The sequence below is a fragment of the Lagopus muta genome, chromosome 2 (genome assembly GCF_023343835.1).
Source record: "Lagopus muta isolate bLagMut1 chromosome 2, bLagMut1 primary, whole genome shotgun sequence".
Taxonomy (NCBI): Eukaryota; Metazoa; Chordata; class Aves; order Galliformes; family Phasianidae; genus Lagopus; species Lagopus muta.
Genome location: NC_064434.1, coordinates 83798958 through 83825926, shown reverse-complemented (window position 1 = coordinate 83825926; position 26969 = coordinate 83798958). Strand labels below are relative to the sequence as shown.

Below are 26969 nucleotides of genomic sequence, written 5' to 3'. Positions count from 1 at the left end.
TTGAGCCTGTCAGGCTGGCCAAGATTTTGGGCCATACTGGCCTAACATGCTCTGTCCGCTATTTGAAAAATGTAGTTGGAGGTTTTAGCTGGGTTCACAGTCTCCCTGTTGGAAAACAGTTCTCCTTCCTTTTGCTGCTGCACTTGTGTTATGAATGGGACATATAAAATCCATAACTCAACAACTTCCATGGCTTGATCAAATGCAAAGGTAGATGTAGAGCACTGAAAAAACTTGTTGGAGAATGGAGAGCTTGGAGCATTTTTTTAAAACTTAATTTGAAGGTGGCTGAAGGATGATGTAAGTCTTTGGTCCAATTCCTCTGTCACTGGTGCAGACAGAAGAAAAATCATGTATGGTATCTATTTTACTGAGGGTTTTCAGATGCTTGAGATCTAATTGCAGTTGTCTGTATCAATGTAAATGAAGAGTGACTTGAAATCAGTGATGACCTAAATGATGCCTGTGTTATCCCTAATTTTGGTTTTGTAGAAATATAAGTGTTTCTTCTTGTTCGTGCTGCTGCTTAGTATTGATATTGATTTTGTGTATGCAAAGTTAGAATTATTAATTTTATTTGAATGCACGTGTCCAGACCAAATACCATGTTAGATTAAATTGTTTTGAGTTCATTGTTAATGAAACTAAGATGGAATGACTCTTCTAATTATCACTCTTACAACAACTGAAATTCAAGACTTAAGTGTTTGGGTGGTTTACTTTCAACCTGGGATAGAAGTGTTTTCTTCAGAGCATCTGATATGTGATTTTGGTTACAGGAGAAAAACATTGTTGATAATGCACTGAAGTTTCTAGCTGCTGCTAAGCAGTGTGGTAGAGAGACAAGGCCATTCTCATTGAAGGGCCCAAGTTGCTAGGAGGGAACAGAATTAGGACAATTGACTTAAACTGGCTGAGGGATATTCCATACTATATGGCATCATGCAGAAGGAGTTTTGAAGGAGATGGGATTTCATCTCACTCACTCTCTCTCTCTGAGGGGGCTAGCTGGACTTTGGTTGTGGTGTGCTGGACAACTGCTTGTGCATAACTTGTGTATATGAATGTATATAACGTAGTCATAACTGTTATACTTTTCCTTTTCACTATATTAGTTTTATCTCATCCCAGGAGTTCTAGTTTAGTTTTTTTTCTACTCTCTCCCCTATCCTAGTGGGATGGCAGGTAGGGCAAATAACTGTGGTGCTCAGATACCTGCCAAATTAAACTGTATCATAAGTTGTATATTGTGATCTAACGTTAATGAAGAGCAGTATGTGCAGTCAAGGTCATTAGTGGTGCTTCATGCAAAGAGTGTAGCATATGGAAAAGGAAGGAAAATACAGAACTCAGAGTGGGCTTTGGGGACAATATCTCATGTTGTCAGTACTTAGAGTCTATTTTCATTCTATGGCAAGGTGACCTGCTTAGTGGATGAGGGTAAGGCTGTCGATGAGGTCTACCTGGACTTCAGTAAGGCCTTTGACACTGTCCCCCACAACATTCTTGTAGAGAAGCTTGCTGCCCTGGTGTGGACCGGCATATGCTCCGCTGGGTGAAACACTGGCTGGATGGCCAGGCCCAAAGAGTTGTGGTCAATGGAGTTAAATCCAGTTGGCTGCTGGTCACAATCAGTGTGCCCCAGGGCTTGATACTAGGGCCACTTTTATTTAACATTTTTATTAAGGATCTTGATAAGGGGATTGAGTGCACCCTCAGTAAGTTTGCAGATGACACCAAGTTGGGAGGGAGTGCTGATCTGCCTGAGGGGAGAAGGGTGCTACAGAGGGACCTGGATAGATTGGATTGACAGGCCAAGGCAAACTATGAGTTTCAACAGGGCCAAGTGTTGGGTCCTGCATTTTGGTCACAACAACCCCAATCAACCCTACAGGCTTCGGAACGAGTGGCTGGAAAGTTACCTGATGGAAAGAATCCTTGGTATACTGGTGGATAGTCAGGTGAATATGAGCCAGAAGTGTGACCAGGTGGTCAAGAAGGCCAATGGCATCCTGGCTTGTATCAGGAATGGTGTGGTGAGCAGGACTAGGGAAGTCATCCTGCCGTTGTATTCAGTGTTAGTGAGGCCTCACCTCAAGTGCTGTGTTCAGTTTTGGGCACCTCAGTACAGAAAGGACATTGAGATGCTGGAGCAGGTCCAAAGAAAGGCAACGAGGCTGGTGAAGGACTTAGAGAATATGCCTTAGGAGGAGAGACTGAAGGAACTGGGGCCATTTAGTCTGGGGAAAAGGAGGCTGAGGGGAGACTTTATTGCTTTCTTCCGACATCTGAAAGGTGCTTACAGCGAGAGTGGGGTTGGTCTCTTTCTTACTGGTGACAGGATGAGGGGAAATGGCATCAAGTTGCTCCAGGGTAAGTTTAGGTTGGATATCAGGAAACGCTTCTTTACAGAAAGGGTTGTTAAGCACTTGAATGGGCTGCCCAGGGAGGCGGTTGAGTCACCATCCCTGGATGTGTTTAAAAACCGTTTGGATGTGGTGCTCAGGGACATGATTTAGTGGAGGCTTGTTAGTTAGGGTAGCATGGTTAGGTCGTGGTTGGACTCGATGATCTTTAAGGTCTTTTCCGACCTGAGTGATTCTATTCATATTTCCAGGAGTAGACTTACTTGAGATGTTAGGCCCCGTATGCCAAATGGGTCCTGCAGTGGTTCCCCAAAATAGAAGATTTAAGGGTGAAGGAGAAGAAGGTGAATGCTACTAGCACTTTAAGTAATCAGGGTACAGTAATCACAGGAAGTTTGAGGAGATATCTCAGGAGCAATTTGGTTGTTGCAGAGGTAGGTGCAGGCTGTGTTGCATGTGTCAGTGAGACCCCAGTCAGGCTCTTGCTCTAAAGCACTCCTTCATGGATGTAATGTTTCTTCACTGACTTGGAGACAACTAGAGGGAGACTTAGTTGAGGTTATCCTCTGTGAATATCTTTTGCTTTCTGGAATTGGTTGAGACTTAAATTATCCAGAATACATTTGGGAATTGCCCAGAGTAACTTCAGGCTTGGATTTCAATAACCCCACATATTTAAAAAAAAAAAAAAAAAATCTTTTTTAGAGCAATGAGAGAAAGGTCAAGAAGTCTAGGATCTCTAGTAATATTTTCAAATGATGCAATGATAAACAGATCTTTTATATATATATTTTTTTTCTGACCATTTTCAGTTCCCAGTAAAGGAACTTTTTGGTCAGGGATTTACCATTTTTGTATTGCAGTATCTGGAGAATTTTTTTATTCTTCCAGTTTTACTGTAATTTGTCAAATTCTTTAGGTGACAAGTATCTACGGGGTTAACAGGTTCAGTGCTTTTGTTGAACGTCAGTAATTTAAGAATTACTATTTCAAAAGAAACAGTTTTTGAGATCTTTATTTAGAGTCTTTGAGGAATGAAAACAGTACTCAAACTTGTAGAAGTAACTGCCAGAGATGAAAAGATTTAGGAGCAGCATTTCCAATGGTATTTATGTTCCTACAATAAAACACACAGATATATAAAAGAAACGTAGCCTGGCTGGTTTTAAAATCCAAAGCTCTGCAGTGAGCATGTTGCACCGTCCCTAAATAAATGTTTGTTGAGTGACTGAATGTTAACTACTAGGCAATGGTATTGGTTTCAGTGTTGCAAAAATCTTCCGTCACGGCTTCCCGTCTCTCTGGACATTCATCCAGCGCACAGTGCTCTGTGGGAGGAGAGCCTCATGGTTATGTTGCTCCTCCTCCTGTGTGCAGACAGCTGTTTCATGAGCTTAGGAGCTAATGAGCATTAAAAAACATTGCTGCAAAGTTTGGCTTTTAAGATCCAGGGAGAGGAATGTTTTCCCTTCCCTTCTGAACGTTGCTGTTGTTTTTGTTGGCTTTGAAGAAGACAAGTCTCTGGTCTCGCAGCCACGCTTCCTTTGGAGTGCTACTGTTGCAGAGGATGCTGTGGGCCTCTGCAGCCTGGTGTGGGCACTGGCAGCTACTGGGGGACTTGTGGAGAGCTCAGTAAATGCAACACCTAAATGGGGCCTATCTTCCACAAACACTGGGAAAGAATTCCTGCAAATGAAGGCCATGTCTGCTTCTGTACTTCTTTCTCATTAAGTTAGACTACTATTGCATTATATATACACATATATAGATAGATAGATTCAGATTATATAGATAGATATATATGCATATAAACATTCAGCAACACGCTGTGCTCCTAGATCAAGCTCACTGTGTTTAAACTTTGGTGTGGCTGTCCTGACTGCCTTGGTGTTCTTGGTGTTGTTTGCACTCAAATTGATGAATCAGGATTCTGCTTAGCAAATGTATTTAGCCTTTACTCTTTATTGTAACTGTGAAACGCAAATGAAAAATGTTACTGTGAAACACACTACTTTCACAGCATTTTCAAGTAATAAGCTATTGAATGTCAGGGGAAAACCCAAAACAAAAGCCACCTTCATTTAATAAGCTGGATTGGTTTCTTGGTTGAGCTTTCCCAAAATTTCAAAAGGGTAGTTCCTAGTATCATGACAGAATTATTTCTGAGCACTTATTCATCATCAGTTTTCTTCAACTGAGCCTATTGCAACATATCACTTTCTTTGTTTCTTGACCTTTGATTGGAATAGGCCACGGGCATCCTCAGTACGTAAGTTTGAAAAAGGCTGAAAGATGAGCTAATTTAAGCCTTTTAAAACTTCCAGGTTCATTCCCTATGTTTTGGCCATTGTGTCTTTTTTTTATGGGATTGTGATGGCTGAAACGTCTGGAATGTGTGTGTAAGTAATCAGTGCCTCAAAATACCTGAGCTTATCAGCAAGCCTTGCTCAAAGGTGTGCACTCAGTATTTGGAAGTCCTAAGACATGTCTTTCTGTATTCCCTCAAAACACTTCAAACCAGCTGTTCCAGTACTGCCTGTAGACTATGTGTTGTTTTCCGTGTAGGATAACAGGAATGAGAGCTGTTATAAGATGTTGGTTGTTTTATTTATTTATCTTTCCTCCATACAGAACTATTAAAAAAAAAAAAAAAGGCAAAGAAATCCCACAAACTCCACGTGTGCAAGTTGTGCTCCCATTTCCTAGCCTGAGAACTGGTTGGTGCCACAGTGCAGAAAGGGCACAGCTACTGATTGTGCGGGAAGTGTAGTTATGCTGAAATGCAGCTGTGGGCTGCTCATTATGAAGGACAGTGTAAGTGAGCACAAGTGACTGGTTACACAAGAAACACTTCTTTGTTGGGGTTTGGTTGTTGTTTTTTTTTTTGTGTTTTTTTTTGGTTTTTTTTTTTTTTTTTTTTTTTTGCACTTCAGGCATTTTTATCATGTCTCCATTGGAGTAGTCCCCACTTTCTCTTATGTACTTTTGTCTTTTATCCGGTTTACAGTTACCGCTTTTTCCTCTTCAAAAGTTAGATGCTTCTCTCTCTCTCATTTGCTAACATACATAACAAAGGTTTTGAGGCCATAGCTTGTTCTGGTATGAAGAAGTGAAGAATCCCATCCCTTTTCCTCAAGGGATCAGCTGTGTTGCAATAACAGGATTCTCACCCCTTCCCTTTCTCATAAAAAGATGATGCCTGTGATAATAAATAATTATCTTGTTATTCTGCTTTTTGGTGGTATTGAGGAGCCAAGGGGAAGAAAAAAGAAAAAAAAAGAAATGACCAGGGATTATTAATGAATCTGAAACTCTTCCTCTTCTCAAGCTGCTTTTAATTTTTATCATAACACCTTCTTATAAGGGATGGAGTAGTCATGTATCCCTGGAGCATCAACTGCTGAACAATCTTGTCTGTATGTTTTACCAATAACCTTTCAGTATATACAGGCACCAGTAGCACACATACAACACAGAGCTCTTCCTTCACAGCTGATGACTATGCACATTCAAATCAGCACATGTGCTAATTTGGCTGATTGATTGCATGTGTATGTAAAACCGGTGAATATGTGATATAGCATAAGTGGTCTTAAATCAGTGGTGTGTTTCAGAATGAAGGGCAATACACAGGAGCCTGCTTGCTTCTTGTCCGAGTGACGGAGCATCCTGCCTTGGGATGAGCTGAGCTCCAGTGGCCCACTTACTACTGTATGCAGATTTTCTAAAGTCTCAATGCAGTCTGACCTAACAGTGAATCATGAAATTTGACCATGGTTTTATTTTCTGTGAGGCTTCCATTAGTATTCTTCCTGGAGTCTAGTCTAAGAGAGGTTGACATAAGCTAATTCCCTGTTGACTTGAGGAGCCCTTTGGAAACAAACCACTGCTATGCTGGCAGATGATAACAGGTTGTTTTCAGTGCCTGTCATCTAAAGATTACTCTTAGGAAATCAAGAACTTACTGTTCCTATAGCATCTCTAAGGCATTCACATGGGAACAATGTGGGTCACCTCATGTAATTTCCAAAACAGAGAGGACAACAAAACTACTTATATTTTCTCTGATTGTGAAGGGCGAGGAATCATAGCTAGATGAATTGCTGTTACGTTGATGCTATGTTGATTCTGCTGCAGAACTTGACGGGGTGGGTTGAACAGAAGCTAACCCCTATTAAGCTCAGCTCATGAAATTTCCTGAATACTTTTTCTCCTTCCACGAGCTTCCTTCCAAATGATGTCTACCTTTTGTAAGTTAGCTCTAAAATGTGGCAAGTACAGCATATAAAATGTAAGGAATAATATAGGAATACGAAACAGAACCCATAAGGGGATGGCATTAATTGAGAAGGCAAGCTGTGTTTACTGTCTTGAACCAGAACTGTCTGAGGTTTCTCTTGGCTTTCCTGGCAGTTGTCATCTCCTGTAGATTACATATTCCATCTCTAGAGTAAATGCATTCAGTGTGGCTTTTCTTGATACTTGTAAGAGTCTAAGAACAGGGAAAGTCTACCTTATGGTGGAAGACATTGTTAATAAATATTGGCTGACAGTAAAGGAGATTAAAACAGTATTGAGGTGCGGTTAGAACAAAATGATTCTACTGTTCTCCAGCAAGGAAGATTTCTTCCTCTCTGTAGGTGCCTGATTTCTCAGAATGCATTAAAAAGAGTGACAATGCTATTAAAAATCTCCCTCTCCGAGTAGTCATGGGAAAAGGAGGAAATTCACAGCGCAGGCTCCAGAGGGCAGGACATTTGTTTTTCCTGTGGTCAAGATGGAGAGCTCGATTGCCAGAAATAACAGTATAGACAGCTTTTAGGAACTGAAGTTGTGATGGAGATGTGAGAATCTCTCAGGCCTGCTTGCTTTGTTTTAGTAATGCAACAGACAGGTTCTAGTTGTGCTGGGCTCTGCTCTGCCTTGTAGCCACTAGTGTCTCCACAGAGGAGGGCAGGCTGGGATTTGGAGTGCCACTTGGATGTGATGCTGCAAGGGGGAACTTCCAGGCCTTGTTAGTAAGAGAGCCAGAGGCTAAGGCTGCTGCTCAGCTGTGCAATATCCACGCAGACGGAGCCAACAAGAGCTGGGTCAATGGGATACACCTGAAATACTTGAAATTTACGGAGTGGTTTGGAGTTAGCCAATTGAAATGCTTGTCTTGTCTGATTTTTGAAGGCAAGTTGTTTATCCAAGTGAAGTGCTCTACGATGCAGTGAGGAGCATTGACATCAGCAGAGATCAATGCAGGACCAAGAGGTCTATTTAATCTAGGAAATGAGTGACCTGGCTCTTTGATCCTGTTGCATTCTTTTATTCCCAGAAGGCTACATTTAGTCCTGCGTACACAAATTCTGTTTAACTAAGTTTATTTAGGTTTTAAATACTTGTGGGTTTCTTTTGTTTAGGCTGTGTTGTATAACAAGAAAACAAAAACAAAAACCAAACCTGTTACCACGTAATTAGGCTGTTGCTGTGTAAGCATGTGTAGCCCTATTCAGAGCCAAGAGCAGAATATGCAAATTCAAACCCAAATACATTTCTTTAAATATCCATATGGTAAAAAAGAGAACAAACCTCTGACCCATTGTAAACAAAACAGCCTAAGATATGGCATAGGAAGTTGCTCCCATTTGTATGACCATCTAGTTGAGCTCACTTTGCCTGCAGTCTGCCATTTTTGAGAAGTATGAGAAACCTGGCATAGCTTCATGCAAAGGTGTATATTTGGGATTGAGATGGAAAAATGTAAGGCACTCATTAGAAAACATGAGGATAAGACTGCGCTCTGTATGGTGATGAAAGATAATATAAGAAAAGTCTTCACTCCTTAATCAGCAAGATTATTTGCTTTGGTGTAAATAAGTAAGTGAACCCTTTCAGGTTTTTGCACTGACCCCCACAGCATGGTGTAGCAGGTGCTGTGATGAGCTGATCTGTAGCACTGCTCGCTACAGCCTGCAGCTCGTTGTGTCTCAGCAGCGGAGTTTTAAAGCTTAAATAACAGGAAGGCAGCGCGATGTAGAAAACAGCAGTGCCAAACAAGCCGGGGACAGGCAGCCCGGTCCCAGGGCAGCCTTCCGACCCGGCCGCTGCTCTTGCATGCCGAGACAGCTGTAATGCGCACTGCCCGAGTCAGCAGCTCCGTTCATACAGGTGCCAGCCGTGCGCGTTGTTTGCTCGTTTTCTTTTCTTCCATTATTATTATTTTTAATGCTTTCTAAACACGCACGCTTTTCCCACGCAGAGGTCGGGGCCGTCCCCGCCACTCTCAGCCGAGGAGGGGCACGTGCGGCCGCACTTCAACCCCCCCGGGGGACACGCAGGGACGTAGCGGGCTAAAGCCGTCTTATTATGGGAAAGAAATAAAATAAGTTGTAAAAAGAAAAAAAAAAAAAGGGGGGGGGGGAGGGTACGCAAGGCATTCCGGGGCCGGGTGCTCGGCTGCCCCGCGGTCGGGCGGGTGCCGGGGCCGGGGGCGGGGAGGCCGGGCGCGGCGGTGGCGGCCCCCATTGGCGGGCGCGGCGGCGACGACGGGGCCGGGCCGGGGTGGAGGGGGCCGGCCCTGCCTCCGCGACCGGCGGCGGCCCAAGGTTTAAAGTGAGAACTTTCTGCGGGCGGTGCCGAGCCGCGCAGCCTGCCGCCGAGCCGCTCCCGCCCGCCGCGTCGCCGCCGCTGCCTCCCCCGGGCGGGCCGTACAATCCTCGGCAGTGTCCTGAGACTGTACGCCCGCCTCGGGGGCGACCCGGCACAGCCGGCCACGCCGACCCCGGCCGGCCGCCCGCGGAGCCCCGCGTCCCGCGTGCAGGTGCTGAGCCCGTCCCGGCCCGAGAGGCGGCGCAGGAGCCGACAGCCGCCGCGATGACAGCTGACAAGGAGAAGAAGAGGTGAGGAGCGGCGGGCGAGGTGCTCGGGCCGCTCCGTCCCTCTCGGGGCCGCGGCTGAACTCCGCGAGGACCGGGCGGGAGGGGGGGGCCGCGGCTCGGCGGTGTTTGGACACCCGCGGGCGGTCTAGACGGGAGCAGTAGGAAGGGACCCGGCCCGGCTGCCGCCCGGAGCGAAGGCGCTGTGCCCGTGGTCGTGCTGCGGGAGTTCCCGGGCAGGTGCACCTGGGAGCGCGGTTGCAGAGGCGCGTTGGCTTGCCGTCGGTTGCGGCCTCTCAAGGTGCGAGTGGACCGAAGCATCTTTGTAGCTAAACGTACCTTTTTGCCTAGAGGTGGTTGGCACGCCATGCGAATGTATGCAAATAGTACTAGCGTAATAAATTTCATTCAGCACGACCCCGCGGCCGCCTCGTGCTGGGCGCTTAATCAGAAGGAACCCGGTGCGTCCGCGGAGTTCCTCGTGTGCCACGCGTTTTCTAGAGGGTCGGCGGTGCGAGCAGCGAGGCCAGCGGGCAGTACTCAGTGCGGGACGGGGGCCGGGGCAGGCCGGCCGTCTCCCTTTTGCTCCAGTGAACTATTCTATGGAGAAGTAACAGCGACTTAGTACGCTTCTGTACTCGCTTCAGAACGTTTTCCCTGCTGATTCTCGAGGCTGAACATCAAAATAAAGCGCTCGCGATCGCCAGTTTACAAGAGTGAGCACTGACTGAGTGAATAAAGGTCCACAAAACCTCAGACAGGGTATTTATTCAGCCTGTTTTCTACAACAGGCAGTCACAAGGCTGCTTCTATTATTGGCTCAGGTTGCGCTTCTGTTCTGACTGTAGATTGTGTTCATAAAAGATGTGATTTGCCGAGTAAGAATTTTATCTCGTTATTTGTCATGTGTGCCTTCCAGCTGATGATGCACTAAACTCTGGTTTGGGTTTGTAGAAAGGCTGCTTTTTTATTGAGTCACTTTGTGATCGTGGAATAGGGGAGCGACCGTCGTACATCCCATGTGTTTCCCATGCAGCCCGTCTCCATTTCTCGAACTCGAATGGTTTACAGTTAGCAAATTATCTTCGTTGTTATTTGTTCTTGGCTTCAGACTTCTGTGCAGAGCCTAAAACGTGGGTGCATTGTGTGTCCTCACTTATCAGAGAGAGCAAACAATTGCAGTACTGTAAGGTGTGCTTTTAAAAAGCATGCTATAGAAGTTTATAGGAGTTAAAAGAACGAAGCAGCAGTGTATTCTCACTACGCACGCTCCCTGCCTTCATTGGATTGCCTCTTTTCATGAGGAACTCTTAATCTTTTAGGGTTTAGCATTCAAACATAGTCAGGGGGTGAGTGCTACCTGAGGTTGCAGCAGCACGCTGAAATGCTCGTAAGGTACAACGTAGAAACTTCACGGAGCTGGAAACAGAGCGTTTGATTGCTAATCTCTGCTCTGTCCCCGATTTTCCGTAAATATGGTGACATTCCAATGACAGCTTTCTGTCTCTCTCCGAAGTAGGCTAACTGTTGTTATCTGGCTCGTGGGATTGTTGTGTAAATTGGAGCTTGTGAAAGAACTGTGAGCGTATCACATGAGTGATTTAAGATACCGTGCCTGTATCTCTCTGTCGGTCCAAATATATACCTCAGCCTGTAGGAAAAGCCACACTCTCTAGCATATTGAAGCAAGAAACATATTTTTGTTAATTTTTTGCAATGGTGGAATAGATTTATTGCCTTGAGTTCAACAGTTGTTGTGCTTTTCGCTCAATTTCTATCCAGATATACAGCTGGGAACTCTAACCTGACTGGCTAATGGCGCTTATAAATCGATTTCAGGGAAAAAAAGGTGGTGGTGGTAATCTGGTTTACCGGATTTGCAGGCAACTCTGGCACATATGTTTAGAAGAGCAGTTCTCTTACTGTTAAACAGATGCTCTGTGGAAGATAATCTTTGATTCTTTTAATGGGCCATTTAAGTTGAAGAGCATCCTCAGGTTCTCATTTGGAGCTTTGTCTGTCAATGAGAAAGAGCAGTTGCTTTCCCTGGAACGAGTGCTGTCGTGCATTTAACAATACTGTGGTCGTTGCTTACCTTTAAAACTAGTTGAGATTAACACAATTATTATTTTTAACTTCACAAAGAATTCATTATCTAAGCTGTTTTAAATACCAAATATAGGAAATTGATGAAGAGATAGAATCAATTTGATTAAACAATCAAAGGTGGGGAGGGAAAAGGGGAAAAAAAAAATCCTGTATTTATGAATTATTTTGCAGCACAATGACAATTAGTAAATAAGTCTCAATTTAATCGAGACAGTTTTTAAGAATATCTTGGTATAATTTTAAATTATTCACTCAACATGTGTTCCCGTAAATTTAATTTGAGGGACATTATCATTTTGTTAGGATTGGATGGTTTGTCAAATGGACTGTTCTGGACAGATAGTAGTGTATGTTTGAGAAGAGTTTGAGACCAGTCTCAGGACTGATCTGGTACTACTGAATAGAATAGATAATTTGGTTTGGACTTTGCAACTATGTTGTCTCTATTTTTCTAGTAGTATGAGAAATAAACCAATTTTGCATCTTATGGAGATTCTGTAACAAGGGTTCTCACATAATAATAAATTTGTGTTTTGGACCTGAAGCTCAAAATGAGTCTGTACTGTAACCCAAAAGATGTAATATTGTGTAAATCTGTTTAACTTCTTCGTGTCTAGTGAGTGACAAATGAGAATTCTCCCATCATCAGCTAAATAAGTGGTTGCTTTCAATTCCTCTTTCACGTTTAGCTTTATTAGCTCTTGAGGCCCTTTGACAGACAACTTGTGCCTCAGTTTCTACTCATATTTACTTCAAGAGAGTGATTCTTCCAAGCTGAAATCACTCTTGGCTGTTCCTCCCAAGGATGAGGAAATGGTCCTGACACCCCGTGCTCCACAGCTCAGGTAGCTGCTTGCTTTTAGTGAATGAATTTGGATGCCAGGAAATGCGAAAGTTTGGATGGGCCAAGGTGTTAAACTGCAGCTTTCAGGAAATGTACTGTCTCATTTTATAGCACCCAGTATGCTTTCAGTTTTAAGGTAGGTCGGGATTGTCAGATATATTGCATCTTGTTTATCTGTTATGTTGTGATGACGATGGATTAGATCATTTACTTGCCAGTATGGATTCTTCCTTATATTCTTGTAAACCTCACTGTATTTACTTCAAGATGGAGCTTTGAGCACATTTCTTAGCAGACTATTGCAGAGGTGACTCAACTGTATAAAGAAAGAAACCCAACGTCACATTTTGTGATTACTAAGCATTTGCCCATGCACAGCCCTTGCATTTAATTTACTCTTGATTGCTTCTGTGCTAACGTCTGCCCTACAACCTCTCTTACTGAAGTTATCAAAAGGAGATGTAATCTCCTAACTTCCCGATGAGCAATCTGTTTGTTGGATGTTAACAATGTGACGTCTAGATTTATGCCTCAGCACCAAAAAGGCAGGCACTTCAACTTGCACAGTTCATCTTGAATGACTGTGGCCAATTCAACTGTGGAGTGACTGGACTTATGGACAACTATGGACAACTGTTGTGTTGCAGTGGGACCAACAGACTCTGCTTTCTGCTCCATATCACTTCTGTACATTGTAGTGTTCTATAGTGTTCTGCATTGTGCAATACCTTTGGAAGCTGGAACTGTTTGCAGCTGGTGTATTCTCTGTCTATAACCCAGTTACCAGCTGGAGGGATCCAGCAATTTCCCTTTCTTGTTCGAATTCAAAACAAATCAATTTTAAGTTCCCTTTGGAAGGAGATTAAGTGGTGAGTAAAAGACATACCTGAGCTGGAGGCTATTGTTGTAGGCTTGCTATGGCAATTATAAATTCTTGAGAAGAGATTTATATTGAAAAGTAATAAAGCCTTATTGGCAATGACATTGCCACTGCTTTGAGAAGTCTTGAGTGTGACATCTGATTTTTGTCCTTCTGATTTCTGTGGTATTTCTACAGATGTTTTTTCTACCATAGGGCAGCCCAAGGGCTGAATGAGGAAAGCTAGGCTATAGGTGTGTACATCTGCTTCTGTCTGCAATGGCATGTAACAGGTTGTGCTGAAGTCTGACTTGGCTTCCTGGTCTTCTTGAAAAGCTCAGCTTCAGCTGCCCAGCTCCTGGAGCTTCCACCCACAGAGTTGAAATGTTTGAGCTTAATGAGGACTGAATGGCATTCACTGTGAGCATGGTGTGCATTGTGAATGCTTCCTGGTATATGCAGCCCTCCCAAAGATGTCTGGACTCCTCAGGATTTGTACTTTGCACTGATGCATTGGGATGGTTTTCCGTGTGTACCATGTACCTTGAGAATACGTTAGCAGTCTATGCTTCACCTCCTGTTGTGGTTGGTTGTTTTCCCTATTTGGACCATGGGAAATATATTTCATATTGGTGTAATTTGCTAATAGAAATTTGAAGGTTATCCTGTTGGTTTAAGAGTTTCATCAAGAGTAATAAAAATTGAACTCTCTGCCTTCCTATGGAATATCTTACAATGATGTAAAACTCATAGAACTCTTCAGTATTTTTATTTCTGGGTCATATGTAAGGTATGTTATACATAATGTTGTTTGGTGTTGTGGGGATAGAAAGTTTAAATTACTTAACTGCTATACAAAACTTGATCTACTTGCAGGCGAGTGTAAAATCACGTTATGTTGAAGTTGACTGTCACATCTGCAAGAGTTTTGTGAATATTTTTGTTGATGATTCTGCATTCTAAGAACTGTTCGCTATCATGAAAGGAGTCTTGACAGCCAGTGTTGGCAACAGAACACGGAATTCTTGTTATCTAGGGGGAAAAAAAAGCAAAACTGGTTTGCAAAGAAGAGGCTTTAATATAAACAATAAACATAGAATCATAGAGTGGATTAACTTCAAATCCATATATTTCTAAGTTAGAGATGGGGATGTGGTGCTGGACCATGTCATAGTCCAGGTAGATTATATCAGTTGCCCTTCCTTTGTCCACCAATGCTGTTACTCCATTATAGAAGGCCACCAGACTGGTCAGGCATGATCTGCCCTTGGTGGAGCCGTGCTGGCTCCCTCAGATCACCTCCTCCTCTCTTATTTCAGTCACTGTCGATTTTGCCTCTCAGCTGTGACTTTTCAGATATGATGGAGAGTGGCTTGACAGCCACAGCATCCAGTTCCTTCTGGACCCACAGACTGGAACACGTTCAGTCCCATGAAGCTGTCTCTGACTTGCTCAGCTCTTATGGTGGGGTGGGTTTTGATCCTTTGACCTTCATGTATTGGTTCAGGGACATGAAAGACATTCTGACATTGTGTCTAATTTCAGTATACCTTTTCCAAAAGCATTAGTTAAACTTTCCGTGCTGTACAAACATAACTTAATGGGTGAAGAGAACTCTATTGAGATTTATTAAGTCTGTTACACCACTTGAACAATGATACAGAAACGTGCGCTTTAGTTTCAATTGGAAAAAGCATTAAAGTAGGCAAAGAAACAGTGATAGAAGAGGTTGAATTTGAAAATAATTTGAATGTATGGAATGGTTTTATTTCTCTAAGGCTAATTGTGAAATCCAGTTATGCTCTTCTGTCAATTACACCAATATGCATAGTTCCATGTATATACATCTTATCAGTTATAAATAATTTTACTCGTAGTACCTGCCCCGGTGTAGACAGACTCTTTCTCTTAAATTAGACAGAAGTATGGTTATTGTGCAGCTGGTACTTTTAATTCTCATTTGTCAGTCTTGTGCTCCATTTGCTTGAATGGCAATATAATAGTTATCTGCTCAGTGTTAAATCTTGACTGCATATGTAGAAGAAAATAACTTCCTTCTTGGATTTACAGGGCTACTTTTCATGGGGACTCTTTATGAAGTAGGCAAAATAGGAAACTGCGTTTTATTGTGCCTTTGGAAAGTAGTTTAATGAAGCAAAGTAAACCAATTGGCTGATAAATAAGTAATGTTACAAAGTAACTCTCATTTAATTATGCTTTTTACTTCTCGAGCTCAAATCTAATTGTGATTTTGGTTCTTTTCTTTGTGACTTCATTTAGCTCTAGAAAATGTAGCTGAAACTAAGAGTACCATAATATATTTTGATTAAATGCACACATTTAGGTCTTAGAACAGTTAGACTTATAATTTAGTTTACTTAACTGTTGTTACAAGAACTTTTGAGTAGGATAAAGTATCCATTACGCTCCTCTGTCCATTGCATTACATGACACAGCAAATATTCAATATTCTATTCTATAGAAACTTACCAAATGTTTTGCCAGGCAAGAAGCAGAGTTGCTTTAGTTGAATTTTTATGTCTGATCTTCAGTCAAAGAGGTGCCCTGGTCTTGACCCCTCCTCTGTGCACGAATATGTGGAATCAGCAGTTTTCTTTGATTAGAATGTTTAGGGCGTTGCCTCCAAAAAGATTGTCTGAAAAATTCAGAAAACTTACGAATGCTTTATGTTAGCCTGTGGGTGTGCGATTAATACCGGCTTATTTTTGCAGCTTTATGAATAAGCTCTGTACATCTGTGCAGAAGGGAAAAAGACTTTCTTATTTTGTTTCTGCTTCCAAGTGGGACCAAAACAGGATAGTAGAAATCCTTAGCATTTTTCTCTTTCATTCCTAAAACAAATATGTTGAAACGTACCCCTCTAGTTTCTTCATCCTGCTGTGTATATGCTGTGTAGTGATCTGCTTTCAAGCAAATAAACATTTATTACCATCTATTTTAAATGTCAAGTAGTTATCATATCTCTGTAGAACCAAACTGACTGTTTCATAATGATCCCGACAGTTTATTGGTGTTTCAAACAAGCTGCAGGAAAAGTAAATGCATGTCTATAAATGTATCTTGTCCATGCCTCTCCCCGTAAATCTTGAGGCTTGCCCCTCAATCTCAGCGGTGACCCACACAAATTTCAAACCTGGCCAGAATACACAAAGGCTGCAAAGTAGACACAACCCAGCTGTGACGGTTTATGAGGCATATAGCTGGGATGTTTGTTTGTTTGTTTGTTTGTTTGTTTTCATACTATATTGTCAGTAAGCTTAAGGGTTAGTGCCCCACCAAGATCTTACGATAACTCACAGCAAGTAATGTGTCTTTCAGATTTCTTTTTTTTTTTTTTTTGGCAGCTAGCAGTAATGGAGATTAGGTCACCCGCTGTTTCTCTATGAAAGTAGTGCTTATTTTACAGTTGTGGTGGAACAAAGGTAAATTTTAAGCGTGATGACTTCTGCACTTGAGATCTGCAAGATAAAGGACAACTTCAAATACATGATGGGAAGAAGATGCTATTTCTTATTGGTCTGGGCTGGTGTGAAACCTCCCTTAAATTACTTTGGATTCAGAGAATAATTTCTGCTGCACTTTTTTGTTAGTGTAACTCTAGCTTTTCCTTGCTGAAGGAGGCTGCTCTGTTGGCCATCACCCCCTGTGAGTTAGATGTTCTTGACCTGCCACTCAGCATGCCCATGACCCATCTACGAAGTCTTTTGATCTTGGCAAGGGTCCTCCTGGTTTGGGGGGGGGTTGGAACTTAGGGGGCAGTACTGGCATGGCTGTCACACACCCAGCTTTGGTTTTGCATCCATCTTGGGGTGCAGGATGAACCCCATTAGTATCTCATTTATCTTGTCTACTACTGAACTGCTAAAGTGGGTTACCCTACTGCTTCTTCTACAGGAAAGCCAACAGTACTATGTGCCAGAGTACCTTCTGCTGTCTGCCTCAGAATTTTTTTTATTTTTTCTTTTTAAAAAATTGCTTTCTCCCTGTTGCTTTCGTTGCTTTCTTCCCCTTCTCTGCAGCTCCAACAAGATAGAAACCTCAAGAAGCAGTGCAGCATCCCTTTCCATCTGGATGTGAATCAATCTATGTGGTCAAGTATTTTTACAAAATTTTATAATATTTTAGAATTAGGGTATGTGCAGGCTGACCTCTCTCTCTTTCTTTTTCCTTTTGTTTATTTGTTTGCTTTGGGAAATCGTATTATTTAATGAGAGACTAAAAATAGTCACAGAATGGGGAGGTGTGTGTGTCGGGTTTTTTTTCATTATTATTTTTCTATTTTAGAACTGAGCAGCTCTCTGTTGGATGAATCATGTGGGTGTAACGTTCAGCACTTGATAACAAGCAGTCTGGAGGTATATGTGCAATAAGATTACCAGGATCATTTAGAAAATATTTGAAACAGCTGAAACATGAACTTAATCTACTGTAAATGTTTGTTACTTGTATTATAGTATATCAACATGTGTTAGTCAGAGTTAGGTAAACAAAGGCAAAAATATAATATGCAAGTATCTAAAAATGGGTTACTCAAAACTAGAAAAGCTGTAGATATACTTGATGTAGATATACAAGACTCAAGCTTGCTGTAAAATATTTTCTTGGAAATTAACTATCCAAGGAGGAAGTGAGAGCTCATATTAGACTAAAATAAAGAGATGGGATTGAGAAATTGTTAAAACATTTGTGAAATGCTGAAACATTTTACCTTTCACTTCACTTTAATGAGGTGTCTGAATTCCTGTGTTGTGCTATGTTGGTCATCTAAAACTGGACTATTTAAATTTAGTCTGAATGAGACTTAGGTATTGTTCCACCTCTTTATAATAAAAGATGTTTTTCTGGTATTTGACTTGATTTCTATGTTTTTAAGATTTATTTTTGTCTTTCTACTTAAAGCCATGGTAGACATGCATTAATTTGTTTTGGTGGCTTGACCTGAATTGAATTCCTGTCTTCCTTTCAGGAAAACTTTTTTTAAGCCTGTCTGCTATACCAAAATACTAAACTGTCCCTTTTAGGCTACTGATGGAGCCTTTGTCAGTTGAGGTGCTTTGAACTCAGAACAGGCCCAGTCCATCAAAACTGGCAATTGCTCAAACAAGTTACTGGATCCAATGAAAATATTCAGCTGTCTTTGGTTTAAGCAGGAAGAGTGACTTGTAGATGACAAATATCTTCTCTAGCTTTTGTTATGGGAACAGCTTTTTAGAAACGGTACTATGATGGAAAACACAGCAGTGAAGGTGCACCCCCACACTCCAGCCTACATCAGCAGTTCATGATGTTACAAATGGTAAAGTCAAAGTATGGAAGAGATGGGGAAAAACAAAACAAAACAAAAACAAAACAAAAAAAATAACCCACGTTGCTGAATTTCTAACTCAGTTGTTCTCAAAGGACTGACAGTTTTAGAGTCATGCTCTTGAAAACCTGCCTACGTATGGTGAGAGATAGAAATGTTTGTCTTTCCCACGAAAGCTGTTGCTTTCAGTAACAGATGCAATAGTATCTTGAAATGCACTGATCTTAGTAGGTGACATCCACCTCTGCTCTTGCACATGTGGGCAGTCAGATTCCAAGTCCCTTAACGTGTACTATCGTATATACAGAAGGTGATTTGCTGAATTGCTGCCTTTTAAGAACCCAGTGCAATGACCTAAATTTGTTGCATGAAATCTTATTTTCTTCAAATGGAAAGTTTGTTGGTAATTTGTAGTTCCAGAGGCCTTATTCACTTCTCAGAACCTTAGTACTTGGAAAAAAAAATCCATTAGGAACTGAAATATTTGACGTAGGTCATCTCAAAGTTCAAAATTTACTACATAGTGTTTTTCCTTTAAAACGCGTTTTTAAGATGCAAATACTGGTTAGATAATGAGCTGAGCAGAGCACGAAGTCGCGTGGTTATGAAGGACTTTTTTTTAAAGGTGGTGGAAATGTACTTAAAGAACATTCCTTGTAGTTTTTTTCGATCATTAGCATATCTAAAGTCTTTAATGCCACACTTAAACTCTTGGTATTGCTGTTGTCTTCGCACTTGCATTTGTATGATAAACTACAAAGCAGACCCATTCAGCCATTGTTTTTCGGACATTGTAGCAGCTGTTGTTGGTTCTTTAGCTCTGTCTATTCGCCATTGTATTACCCTCTCTGTGAGTAAATTCTTGGTGCTACTGGCTACTTGTTGTCACAATACTTCAAAGGTCTGTGTGGTGTTAGCAAACACTAGGAAAAAAACCCTGTCTGAATTTTTACATATTTAAATGTGGAATGTTGCTATGAATGTACCGAACTGTTGTGGACTTTGTATCTAAAACTTCTTGCAAATACCGGAATGTCTTCTGATACTATGCGCTGTTGATCTTGCTTAGTTTTTCATACACCTCTGTGATAAAATAAGATACTTGTTGGCTGATGTCAATGAAAGTATTATCAGGCTTGCATAATTACGCAGAGCATTGACTTTGAAGCCGGTATGAATTTTGCTGAGAACGAAGATTTTTTTTTTTTTTTTTTTTTAAAAACGGCTTTTGGACCACGATTATATATACAAATGAAGAAATGGGAGAAGAAATCCTCCCACTGAATGGCTGTATTGGGAGCCATCCAAGAAGGGAGCACTGCTGGTTCTAGCTGGCCATGATTTTTCCCATCCCTTCTTAAAGAGAATCTCTGTCATGAAGGAAATCTCACAAGGGACCCTAGGTTTGGAATTTACTACTTCTACTGTCTCCTCATGCTGACTGGCATTACTGTTTTGCCATTGTCCTTTCTTGTCCTTTGGGGAATGTGGTGTGATGGAGTTAGCCAACTTTTGCCAGCAAGATAGGAGAATTTCAGTTGCAGAGAGGGAAGCCAGTTCCTCCGTTGCTTTCCTACCCTATCTGTTCAAGAAGATTGTGTCTGGTCTTAACAAAGTGCATTACTTATGTTTTTAAGGAAAATGTGTCGACTCCTCCTTTTCAGCAGCTAACTACTGCACTTGTGCATGAATGTTTTGGAGGAACATTTGTTTGACTGATGGAACGTTGTTCTGGTTGTTTGATCCAGCTGAGGGTGGGCTGTTTATGTGCTGAAGGTGTAAGGTTATCAGTTAATAACTTCAGTTCTACTTTTCTTTTCCTCCTGAACATGATTTGAAGGATGTGTTACTGCCATTACTAATCAGAGGGACATTTTTGTGATAATATCCTTTCTTTAAATTGTCTAACACTGCTACTGGCTTTTACATAACAGCAAAGCTGTGTTTGCCTTCCCACTGATTCATAAGAGGGACTATCCTATTCACTTAGGCATGTGCTGACCTGAAAGTGGAATAGAAGCAAGTGCAGGTAACTTGAGGGAAACTTAATGCTCGTGTTTCGAAATGCCCATTATTTTGCTCTTAAGAAAAAACAACCCCCTCAACCCTGCTTTTGTTTGTTAACCACTCAACTGGCCTGAACAAAGCCTCTGTGGAACGGGGAACCTGGGCCAATGCACAACATAATGCACAGCTAAGCTGAATAAAATGTTTTTGTTTATTTTTATTTCTATCTCTAGATCTGCTTCTCCACACTCAGAACTGATTGTTGCATGAGGTTGCTGAGAGAGTGAGTGTCACCTCTGCAGCTTTTGCTCTTGTCTTTCTCCACCATGCTCTCTGAAGGCCCTGCTGCCCAACCGGAGCGGCCAGTGGATTGGTAGTGTAACTCAGCCAGGGTGGCTGATTTCTGTCATCAGTTCTTGTTCCCCAGTCTGGAAAACTGGTGTGGTATTATATCCTTCCTTCCTCCCTTATTTATTTAGACTGTAAACTTACTGAAGTGAGAGCTTTCTATTTCCAGGCCCCATGCAATACCATAGCTGTGTTTAGCAAGAAGCTTGTCTGATAAACCTGATTTGAAAACTCTCCAACAGGAGGTTGTCAAATGGAAGGAGCTAGGTTATCTCTCACTCTCCTGGCAATTTGCTTTCTTTACTGCACCTCTACATGTTATCCCTCAATATACAGCTCACACCCACATGCTGCCGTGTGACCTGAGCCCTCATTTATGTCACCTTCTATGTGAGCCCTCCTGTCTTATGAGATCAGAGTGCAGGTCAGGAGATGGGGTGCTGGTGGGAGATGGAGTTGTACAGCCCTGAACATGTCTAGAAGGTGATATCTGTCTAGATTCCTTCAGCTTTCATCTCGATGTGGGTAGGTGAGCAACCCAACAGTATGACAAGGACAAAAAGAAAGATCCAATCGTTTCACAGAAACCAGAGCTCCTCACAGACTGGGGGCTTGGCAGCATTTCAAACAGCAACTGTTTGGTCTCCATTTCTCTGACCTGAGAGCTGCAATGGAGTAGTGCTGAATTACAGAGTCAGCCTGGAGTGCTTGTAGACAGGTAAGCACAAGCAAGCACCTTCTGTGGGTACATGGTCTTCACTAAGGATAGTGTTCTCCTGCCTATGCATGGCAAGCAGGCCTGGAGAAGGGAGCAGGCTCTTTCTTGAGGCTGAGGAAGAGAGTGAGAAAAGCATAACATTTTGTACAGGCTTTTATTGGCAGCAGTGCATAGTGTATAAGCAGGCCTCAAAAAAGATAAAGCAAGAAGCCGCGTTATCTGTGCAGCACCACTCCTGTCTCTTTGCCTGCCAAAGCTTAGAAAAACTTCCACCCCCTCCCCACAAAACTAAACACCATAAACAGAGCATAGCACAATGCCAGCTTTTAAAAAATGAAGTCATGAACTGCAGCGACTGGTAGTTTTACTTTCTGGGCTTTATTTATTTATTTTTTTAAGGATGACAGATGGTGCTGATTGTGTGAGTAGTGGCTTCTCTTCAAATCTGGGAAATACAATGAGCAGAATGCTGCAGGGAGCAAAGTCTACATTGCAGCTGGCAGTACAGGTTTTAGGAGTAACGATGGCTGATGTGGAACAGAGCTCCAGCTAAAGACAAAGCTGAATGATAAAGAGTGCCTGGAGCCTGACTTGTTGAAAACTTTTGAGCAAATCATGCCAACATGAAGTTATCATAAAGCTTTCCTTTGGAGGGAGTCAGTGTAATGAATACAGAGCAAGCATAAAATGATTTCATGTTGCTTTGCTTTATGAATAAGTTAGAACCATGGAATGAACCTGCAGAGTCATTTCTGTACTGGGTTGTGTGCTGCTTTCTTTGTGTTTCTTAGTTTGCATCTGTACCTTACATAGCAGATTGAGTACTGTGTTTTTATACCAAAACAACACCAGCTCCTGGAAGTCTGATTGTCTATGAGGGCTGTTCTGAAAGTAGTGCCTTCAGTTTTATAATGTTGGCTCATGACATCAGAGGTGGATATTGGTGGTATGGCAGTAGAGATTCAACCTTCCCACCAATATTTCATTATGTTTTATTGCCGTGTGGCAGATGGCAGCAGAGAGGCGATCTGTCAAAATGGCATTTGACATGGGAGTGCATATTAAGCAAAGGTGTGTCACTGAATTACTCCGCAAGGAAAAAACTGTGCACTGACATTCCTTGATGCTTGCTGGACATCTATGGAAACCAAGCAGTGACTGTGGAAGTCAGGCAGTGGTTAGTGTAGTGGTGACAGCAACATGAAAGACAAGCGATGTTCTGGATGGCTGTGCAGGTTTTTACCAGCATGGCATGCAGTCTCTTGTTCATCACTACCAAAAATGCACAGCTAATGGTGGTGAGTGTGCTGAAAAACAGTGTTTTTTAGTTGAGAATTTGCTGTATCAAATTATAGTACTCTTTGTATCTGTTTTAGTTTCCATGGAAATAAACAGGTGTTACTTTTGGAGCAACCTATGTACATAGGACTTCTTGCAAAACAGAGTTCAGTTCTTGTCTGAAATCTCTGCATACTACTTTGTGAAACTATGTTTGAAGAAAATAAGATAAACTATGTAAAGCGTGAACCTTTATCCCTCTTCATGATCACTTCACTTGGCTTTTACCTCAGTGAAGTGGTGGATTAAGTAAATAACGTGGTTAAACACTCAAGCAGGTATAAAAATGAACTAACAAGCAGTTCTTATGTAGTTATTTGTGTGGGAAGTAGCTTCTGATTTTCAAAGTTATAGAAGGAAACATTTAATGTGCAAATCTATTTTAATACATTGTGTTGAAAGTATTTGGTTTGCTCACATACCACCAATTGGTAGAGGGCTTACAGGGAATCTCTGGAATATGAGACTACCGTGCTACAGGGGAAATAAAGAGATACGCAGCTAGAGATATCCTGGAATGTCCTGTACTTGGAGGAACCCACAAAGATCACCAAGTCCAACTCCTGGCTTTACGCAGTACACACAGAATTCAAAGCCTATGTCTGGGAGCACTGTCCAAATGCTTCTTAAGCTCCAGAAGCTTGGGGCTGTGACCAGTGCTTGGACACTCTCTAATGAAGAACTTTTTCCTAATCCCCAAACTGACTCTCCCCTGACGCAGTTCCATGCCATTGCCTTGGGTTCTACACTGCCTGTTGAGAGCTGAAACATCTTCCCTTCTACTCCAAAGGCAGTAAATGCTTTGTTTCTTGCAGTATTAGGTATATTTTGGTTTGCTGTTGATGAACGTGAATTGGATACATAAAGCTCAGAGTATGATTTTTGTATTGGTGCTGTTACCTTTAAATTACTTACAAATGCAGTCATCAAAAGAAATTTCAATGTAGAATTAAACTGGAATAGAAATCAGATAGTGATTAGAATCATAGGATGGCTTGAGTTGGAATGGACCTTAAAGACGATCAGTAACAAACCCTCTGCCTTGGGCAGAGTTGCAACCTGCTACATCAGGCTGCCCAACCTGTCCTAGCATCCCTAGCTTCTCCAGGCTACCTGTTCCAGTGCCAAATAGACTGAATAGACCAACCTTCAAATCCATATATTTCTAATTTTGAGATGAGGATGTTGTGTGGGACCGTGTCAGAAGCTTTGCAGAATTTCAGGTAGATGACATCAGTTATATTTCATTGGCCTACCGGTGCTGTCACTCCTTCATAGAAAGCCCCCAGATTGGTCAGGCACAGTCTGCCCATGATGAAGCTGTGCTGACTGTCTTGCATTACCTCCTTGTCTCACTTTACATATCTTCCAGGAGGATCTGCTCTATGGTTATCCCAGGCATTGAGGTGAGACTGTAGTTCACCATCCTGTAATTGCCCAGGTCATTCTTTCTCCTCCATTCTCAGTGGCAGTAACTCCAGCCGGCTTCTTGCTTGCAGCAAACTATGGTACAGATACCGGCGTATCTCAGGAGTTTGCAGAACTGTGAGAGGCAAGATTATGCTCACTCCTTAGTTCATGGAACAACTTGTTGCCTTTGCAGAATGATTTAACTCCAGTGGCATTTCAAAATTCATGAAATACATTATTGAAATAGATGCTATAAGATACTTTCCCTCAGCATTTCTGAGCATTTCAGTGTGCTTAAGCCTCACTGGTTTTGGACAAACGTGAGAATGTTTAGTATTAACACTTGAGAGTAGAGAATATTTTACCTTGGCCAGATAAAAAGCTTCAGTATGAGTTTGAATCAAAACTTATGAGCAGTGACAGCTTTGGGTCTGGCTGTAGAAAGATCTGTTTTGGTTGGAGAGGTCCAACTGTGTATGCGTTTGGTATTTGCTGTCAGGTTCATGATTAATTTTGGACATTGTTATACTAAAGTAACAATGAAGCATTGTCACCGGTAACATTTTCACTTTCCTGTGTTGCTGTGTTGCTCATTTAATTGTTTTTGCAAAAGTGCTAGGATATGGAAACCTTTTCATGCCTGAAGCATGAGGAAGATGGGAATCTCTCGTTAAGAATTACGTATGTTTGTCATTCCCATAAGGGATGGTAATGAGGAAAACTTTTCAAATCAGTTCATTGCTGATGGCAATTCGTATCTGCTGAAGATCTATTCTACTTCTCAGAATCTTTTCCCCCATCAAGGCAGCAGTGTACTGTTTGTGTTTTGTTTGTACTATGTATTTGCTGGAAGGAGAGCCCTATTGTTTTTTAGGAGGTTGATTACAAACATAAAACAGATTCTCTTGAGAATGCTTTGTCTACACTCATCACAATTGGTAATTGTTTTGTTTTGTGTAATATTTTGCATGCTGCACTGCTTATTTGGAAGTATGCGTGTAAATCTCAAAACGGATTTCCACATCAAACCATTGATGTTTTGAAGGTAGGTCCGAGAATGAATCATTAAATTGCTCTAGACTCATGTATTGCTAGATGATGAGTATTTGCCAGATTGAGGCTAATTTTTCCAACCGTTTTGGAGACAAAGTTCACTGCACTTGAATTGACATCTTTGTCAAGTAAAACCTGGATGAGGTAGTTCTCAAAACTTCAACAAACAAACAAGAAACAAATGAAAAAACACCACAATTGTTTTCTGCATGGAAACAGATTGAAGCAGTGTCATTGTATAAGAGGTGGGTGTCATTGTATTTGCATCAAGTCCACTTGTTGCGATCATTCCAAAATGCCAAGGGAAGAGGAATCCAGGATCCTCACACATCCTATTCACAGGGTGTGTTCAGGTGGAGGTAGACAAAATGCATGGAAAAAATGAAACTGGCCACTCATTTTCTTTGTAGGTTGCTTATTGTAGATGAAATTATAGGGAGCATAAGAGCAAGTGGTCTATTAGCAAAGCCATGAAAACAAACCATTTGCTACTTCTAACAAATGTCGGACAAAAATACACTCCAAATTTTAAAAATAAATGAAGACTTGGCGAAAAATAAGACCTGGGTTTATCTGCATCTCATCAGGTACATGGCGTCCTGGACGGCAGCCCACTGGCAAAAACATGGGGAGTGTTATCCTTCGCAGGACTGGGAATGTTCTCTGCTGAATTTGGCGCCAATGACCGAGCTCTGCTTGTTAGCTGGAGTTCACACAGACTCCTTGCCAGGCCTGCCCAGAATACTGTCTCCTCTGACTTCCTGTGGTCTTGCATAATATTTCCTTGCTTCTTGTATAACTGTGACTCGATCTGGTCACTGCCCCGTCAGACAGTTGACTTTTAAAAGGCCGGCCCTGTAAACGTGCGGGTGAGTGGCCTGTGCCTTAGGAGCTGTGACACTGGTGGAGATGTCTGGCTGTGGGAGCTAAGGCTGTGGGGTGATGTGCCATGTCGGGGTGCAGTGAAGCTTCCTGCCTCGACCCTGGGATGAGAGAAGCACCAGCAATACTTCAGATTGACCGCACCTTTGAAATAGGCGGCGCTGTGACTGGTTTTTGTAGCAAATATAGGTGTTAATTAAGAAGGGGGAGATGATGACAGCGTATCAGTGAACGAGCACGTTCTCAGAGCACGATGAAATTCTCATCATTGTTAGTCCATACTCAGTTAGGAGTCCTTGCATTTGCTTTGTGACAGTGCTCTGGGTATTGAGTGTTAATTTTAAGGCAAAGATGGCAAAATTTAAGAAAGGACTTTTCTCATTCTGCCGTATTTTATTTTTTTTTTTTTAATGCTTATGCATATGTTGTTTCTGCTGTTAATAAAGTAATGCAAATTTTAATATTTACTGCTTATCAGCCTGGATTATTCCTATATACATTTCAAAGCAATTTGTATGATGTATTTCTGCATTTGTACTGGTAATACTCTTTATTTTTAATGAGCTGTGTCAGCAATCCATTTTCAAAAAGGTGGTCATCTAACACAACATCTTCAGCAGTCTCCTTCCAAGTGTAGCTTTCAAGCTGTTAATCCTGCTCTTTAGCATAGAAAAGTTTGACATAGAAAAGTTCGTGCTGCCTGCATATGACTTCTTGCAACACTGTTTATTAATTTGCTTAATTTTATTTTAAAATATACTTTTATCAGTTAACCCATGTTATGAGGTCATTTTCTAATTAGTTATGAGTGGTTTATTACTTTGTACTCTTTACATCAGAACTTCA

At 41.7% G+C, this 26969-nt stretch overlaps 1 protein-coding gene across 3 annotated transcripts in view; it reads left to right on the top strand.

Moving 5' to 3' along the window:
• EPAS1 (endothelial PAS domain protein 1) overlaps positions 1-26969 on the top strand; it is a 106769-nt gene that overhangs the window by 19732 nt on the left and 60068 nt on the right. Inside the window, exon 1 of one of the 3 annotated variants that reach the window (XM_048935849.1) lies at positions 8974-9253. The exons of the other annotated variants lie outside the window; for them this stretch is intronic. Coding sequence (XP_048791806.1) covers positions 9228-9253 — 26 coding nt within the window. The 5' untranslated portion in view covers positions 8974-9227. Of the gene's footprint in view, positions 1-8973; positions 9254-26969 lie in introns of those variants that run through there. 3 annotated transcript variants of the gene reach the window in all.